The sequence below is a fragment of the Triticum urartu genome, chromosome 2, assembly GCF_003073215.2.
Source record: "Triticum urartu cultivar G1812 chromosome 2, Tu2.1, whole genome shotgun sequence".
Taxonomy (NCBI): Eukaryota; Viridiplantae; Streptophyta; class Magnoliopsida; order Poales; family Poaceae; genus Triticum; species Triticum urartu.
The window spans coordinates 491,372,705-491,378,345 of record NC_053023.1 but is presented as its reverse complement, the minus strand read 5'-3'; the positions used below and the strand labels follow the sequence as shown (position 1 = coordinate 491,378,345).

The window sequence follows — 5,641 nt, the reverse complement described above, 5'->3', positions numbered from 1 at the left end:
TGTGGCGGAGCAGGAGGCACTGGTCGACTCCTACCACTCCACCCGCGAGATCCGTCATGACCGCTGGCGGTACCGCCTCCATCGGGCGGAATTGGCGGCCGCCTACAGGGAATTTGACAAGGCGACGGATGAGGTGTGGGGCAAGAGTGACAACGATGAGGACATCGCCAGCTTCGGCCCGGCCGCGCCCCGCCGCCATGAGGTGCTGCGAGCAGCGAGGAAGAGTAGTGCATGGTAGGTCGTCGTCGTTTGGGTCCCAAGAAGGTCGCCGCTCTTCCCCTCCCCGTTGAAGCCAAGCTTGGTGGGCTGAATATCGTCGGCCGATTAGCCGCATGAGGGCGATGTGGAGGCAGACAATTTCACTTCCGGGGGCTCTGGAGGCGAAGCCGGAGAGCGTCGAGGCGGAACCGGAGAAGGCGAAGGCAATAGCCGGAGTTTCAGTTCTTTGGGCTCATGGCCGGACATGAGGAATGCCCGCTGATGATCTTAGATTAGGTTTAGAGTAGGATTTAGTTCGATTTATATGAAAACATAAAATAAATTTCGTTCGGGTTATACAAAAAATATTTGAAATGTAATGAATTTTGTTCGATTTACATGAAATCTGCCATGTTTCGATTTACATAAAATCCATCGTGTTTACATGAATTTCATCCGTTTAATTTAAATAATAATTAAAATATATGCCGACAATGTTAGATGGTCAGCTTTTGTATCTGTGTCCACAAAGACAAAAGCGAAGCAAATTTGCAGGGTAGGGTTGGAGATGGCGTTGATGCTCGCATTCGATGTGCTCAGGCCGGTTACCAGCGTCGTGGACCATACGGTAGTCGGTACCGACTCGCTAGCCAGGTCGTCTTGTCCACCAACCGTTTACTGAGCACAGCATTTTACAGTAAAGTATCCGCACAGCACACGTGGCAAAGCCGGGGCGGCAACGGGCCTACACAGAAACCCGCTAGTTAATTAAAACCTCCCACCCGTCTCTCCCAACCCAGCGGCTCGGCGCACGCATCCCACGCCTTCCCCCAGAAATGGCCAAGCCGCCGGCGGCGGAGGAGGAGGCTGCGGCGCTACGAAGACGGCTGCGGAGACTCGTGGCCACCATCACCGCCGGTGGTGCCGGCGCTGAGGCGTTCGACGAGGCGGCCGCGGCTCTCGCAGCGCTCAGGGAGGCGCAAGTCGGCGGGAGCCGAAAGGGTGCCCGCGGAGAGGAGACTCGATCCGCGAACGAGGCGGAGTCCGTGCCCGCGCAGTTCTTGTGCCCGATCTCGTCTAAGATCATGAGGGATCCCGTCGTCGTCGAGTCTGGGCAGGTGAGGACCGGCGCGCTTCTTTTGCTAATTTCGGGGTGTTCCTTGTTATTTTGGATTCACCATTGTGTTCGTTCATATGCGGTTTTCTTGATGTTCTTTTGACTCCTGGCAGCAAATGTCGGTGCTCAGGATTTCCTATCGTTATGGTTTAAAACTTTCAGTTATTGGACATAAATGTGATCACTTATTTACTGTTCCTGAATCTTCATTCCGGGTGCGAATCGCCGGAATGTATCACCATAATCGGAACAGTTAAACACATTGTTCAGCTTCAATATAATTTTTTTATCAGCGGCATCCATGCTTTGGATTGGATCGAAAGCAAAATGCTTGCACTGTGTGAGTTGAACATCTGCGGATGTCACAATTGTATATTCAGGTTTCTGAAGATTAGGATCTTATATAATACTGCGTAGTGGCAGCTCTGCTTATATTTGGATTATTTTGTACGATTAATTAACGGTACATATTCTGATTACTTTTTGTTGCATCCCAGCATAATTAACAGTACATATATGGATTATTATGGTTTGATGAATGATGGGGTGTGTGAATGGAAGAACTGCAAATTTCACATCTATTTGTTTCATTGCAATCACAATTACATAAAATATTCAAAAGCTGTAGAGTAAGATCTTATTTCATTCAACTCATGTAATTGGTGATTTCTTACATGTGAAACATGTGGATTTGAATCATTGTTAGAAGTGAATTTTGTTCCCATGTAATACTTATTCAGTAGGTATCACCCAAATTGCAATGCAATTTTCCCCCAGAAGTTCAGTAAACAATAATATTTTAGGATATTTTATCCCTAGAAACTTCAGGCTTTGACCATGTGAAGCATGTGACTTAAGATGCCTTTTCACATTGACGCCACATGGGTGTTGGATATGTGACATATTATACCATGTCTGTACTATAGCTGTTCCCCAATGCTAGATTTAGTGTGAATTCTTCAACTCATTCATCTTTGGACCAACCAAAAGTAAATGCAGTTCACATTGTTGGCACGTTTTGAATTTTATGAGCATCGAGGGAAGTATTCATGTTTCATATAGGGACAATTTTGACTGGAAGTCTCAAGGAAAATAAATAGCTGACATATATGTTACAACATCTAGATTAAAAAAAATCTCTAGTACATTCATCAGTCTTTGTGAGACCTTATGTGTTTAGTTAAAAAAATATATGACCCATTGATCTTCCTCCAATGCAGACCTATGATCGTCGTTACATCGCGGAGTGGTTTAGTGCAGGGAACCAGATGTGCCCGCAGACCCAGCAAGTGCTCTTAAACACAACTCTCATTCCTAACCTCCTCATCCGGAGCCTGATAGCAGAGTGGTGCACAGAGAATGGGTTTGCCCTTTCACCACTTGAGAAACAGGAGGAAGATCATATTTGCAACAGTGAGCAAAGAACATTTGATGAAATATTCAACAAGATAACTTCATCATCAAACAGTACTGAACGGAAGCAAGCAATTAAGGGTCTTCGGCTCCTTACCAAGCGTAGCAGTGAGTTTAGAGCTGTTTTAGAAGAGAGGCCAGATTCCATATCACAAATGACCTTTGCACGGTTTTCTAACCCAGGATTACAAAATGATCCACAAGTAGTGGAGGACATGGTGACTATAATTCTCAACTTTTCACTACATGATAGTAATAAGAAAATAATTGGAGATGACCCAGAAGCAATCCCGTTTCTCATATGGGCACTAAAATCAGGAGACATGGGGAGCCGCAGCAATTCGGCAGCTGCCATCTTCACTCTGTCCGCTCTTGACTCCAACAAGGAGAAGATTGGTGAGTTGGGGGCAATTGAACCTTTGATTGATCTTCTTGAACATGGCAGCATCATAGCAAAGAAAGATGCGGCATCAGCTATTTTCAATCTTTGTATGCTCCATGAGAACAGATCAATAGCTACAAGGAGTGGGATCGTCGATGTGGCAATCAGAGCCATCGGTGATCAGTCTCTTGTTGAGGAATTCTTGGCTATACTTGCTTTATTGTCAAGCAACTATGACATGGTAGAGCTCATGATAGAGTTTGGTGGTGCCACTTGTATGCTCCAAGCAATGAGGGAGAGTGAGTGCAAGCGCAGCAAAGAGAACGCGGCGGTAGTCCTCTTCTCAATCTGTATGTACAATAGGGCAAAGCTGAAAGAGATCGAGGCAGACGAGAATACAAATGGCTCACTGGCTTCTCTTGCACAGAATGGGACTCCAAGAGCAAGGAGGAAGGCTGCCGCCATCCTGGAGATGATGAAGAAAACAAAAACCATCCACATGCACAACAGGCATAGTTCTTGTTAGGATCGGCAACAGAGATGTAGCTGCAGGAACAAGGAGGATGTTCAGTTGGTGTACATATTGAGATACATACAGAGCCATCTTCCTTTTCAGTATATAGGCATTGTATAGATGCAAAGCTAGTGCTAAAGGGTTTTCTCACTGGAACAGGCAGCTCTTGTTCATTTGAAAAATATAGCTTCGTGAATTTCCCCCGGAATGTCCAAGGTAAGGCTTTCCCCAGAGTAGTATTTGCGGAATGGGGAGAACTAATATTTTGTTTCCTTGGTTCTTTTCTTTCATACTAAGAATCTCTCTAGCTGTAACACCCCCTGCCAGCCTCCATTAGTCAGTTTTTTATACAATTGAGGATATCACTTTAAATCTCCTTCCAAGAAAAACATTTAAACCTATTATAGTAGAAAACTACCATTGGCTGCTAGATAGTACTGTCAAGTGTCAAATAATCAGAACATGTTCGGGGGCATTGTAGACTATCTTAAATCTCCTTAAATCTTCTGATATCGTGTAATCAGCGATTTCAGATTGCGAGAGAAGCAGTTATGGCTTACGTACAACAGCAGCAAATCCTTTTGTCAGGTGTGCCAATATCACTTGCAGAAATCTTGCTGTTTGGACTTTTTGGTTGCGGTCTGGTAGTGTGAATGGTAACCTGCAATGAAGAAAACAATTTAATGAATAATTTATGCTTGTGAGATATGTTTCCTGTTATGTACTCCCTCCATTCACAAATATAAGATGTTCTAACGTTTTCTGGATCGGACACATGTAGACATGTTTTAGTGTGTTTGTTCACTCATCCTCCTGTATGTAGTCCATATTGAGATAATCAAAACATCTTATATTTGTGAACGGAGGGAGTAGTTTACAGCACTTTGGTTTAACAGAAAGATACCACTTATTGTTTCTCCTTTTCAGAACTCCATTTTTGTATAGGTTGATTGTTACACATGATGTTTGTAGGCTTGTAGCTCCAGTTTGAGACCATTGAAATCACAAATCCGTATGATTATTTCTCTATTTCCGAACTCCATTTTTGTATAGATTGATTGTTACACATGATGTTTGTCCAGTTTAAGACCATTGAAAACGCAAATCCGTATGATTGGCGAAATTCTTAGGATTGCAGCTGCTGCTCTCCGTTTTCAGAGAACGTTGGTATTTTGTTGATTAAACAAACATACTATTACATAGGGTCTCCCGGATACACTTCGGAGCAGAAATAAAAACAAAAAGACCACTAAGTTCATACATGGTTTACCTAGAACCTGTGTTGCTGCATTAAGTTGCCGACAAATGTGCTTGTAGATGGCATCATGGGCGCGTTTGGTATCATGCACTGTTTTTCGGCCCCTTGCATGTGTGACCCAACTGGGCCTGGTTGAGCGAATTCGCCCTATAGTGAGTCGTATTACAATTCACTGGCCGTCGTTTTACAACGTCGTGACTGGGAAAACCCTGGCGTTACCCAACTTAATCGCCTTGCAGCACATCCCCCTTTCGCCAGCTGGCGTAACCACAGTTGTTTGGTTGTGTGCAACACAACACAATTAACACTACTTATAGACCATTAACACTCAATTTAATAATGCATACGATGGATTAAACACTACCACGTAGGTTTAAAGATGGGATGCCCCTGCACAACCCCAAGGTGTTGATCCCTGGGCAAAATATACACTTTGACGGCAAATCCATGACAAGTTCAAAACAATGCACCCAAACTGACAAGAAGTTTAACAACTAACTAGACATGAGGAAGAGCATGATGGATGTCGCCCTGGCAGCAGTGCTTTTGGCACCTGATCCTACACATGGTGGAGGTGGAGGTGGAGGTGCTATGGATCTGCGCCTTGAAGCTTAGGCCAGACAGCCTCAAGGCAAGCAAGTCATTGGGGACGATCTTGTGCTTTGACAGAAGTAGTCTCAGCCCCTCCCCAGCACCATCTGCTCATGGAAGATCTAGACCTGGACCCAACACTCGCAACATTTGTTAGTAGACAACCTG

General features: G+C 44.5%; 1 protein-coding gene across 1 annotated transcript; it reads left to right on the top strand.

Moving 5' to 3' along the window:
• The first annotated feature begins 952 nt into the window (after window positions 1–952).
• On the top strand, window positions 953–4,161 carry LOC125538135 (U-box domain-containing protein 9). Its single transcript, XM_048701434.1, has 2 exons — window positions 953–1,316; window positions 2,536–4,161. Exons 1-2 carry the CDS (start codon window positions 1,035–1,037, stop codon window positions 3,634–3,636), a joined length of 1,383 nt encoding a protein of 460 aa, XP_048557391.1. The 5' UTR covers window positions 953–1,034; the 3' UTR covers window positions 3,637–4,161.
• Window positions 4,162–5,641: the final 1,480 nt, after the last annotated feature.

What these genes read in the sequence shown, in the direction of transcription:
- LOC125538135 (XM_048701434.1), top strand. Translation starts at nt 1,035, where the DNA reads ATGGCCAAGCCGCCGGCGGCGGAGGAGGAGGCTGCGGCGCTACGAAGA. An exon ending in TCGTCGTCGAGTCTGGGCAG is followed by an intron (nt 1,317 to 2,535) that starts GTGAGGACCGGC and finishes CCTCCAATGCAG; the next exon opens with ACCTATGATCGTCGTTACAT.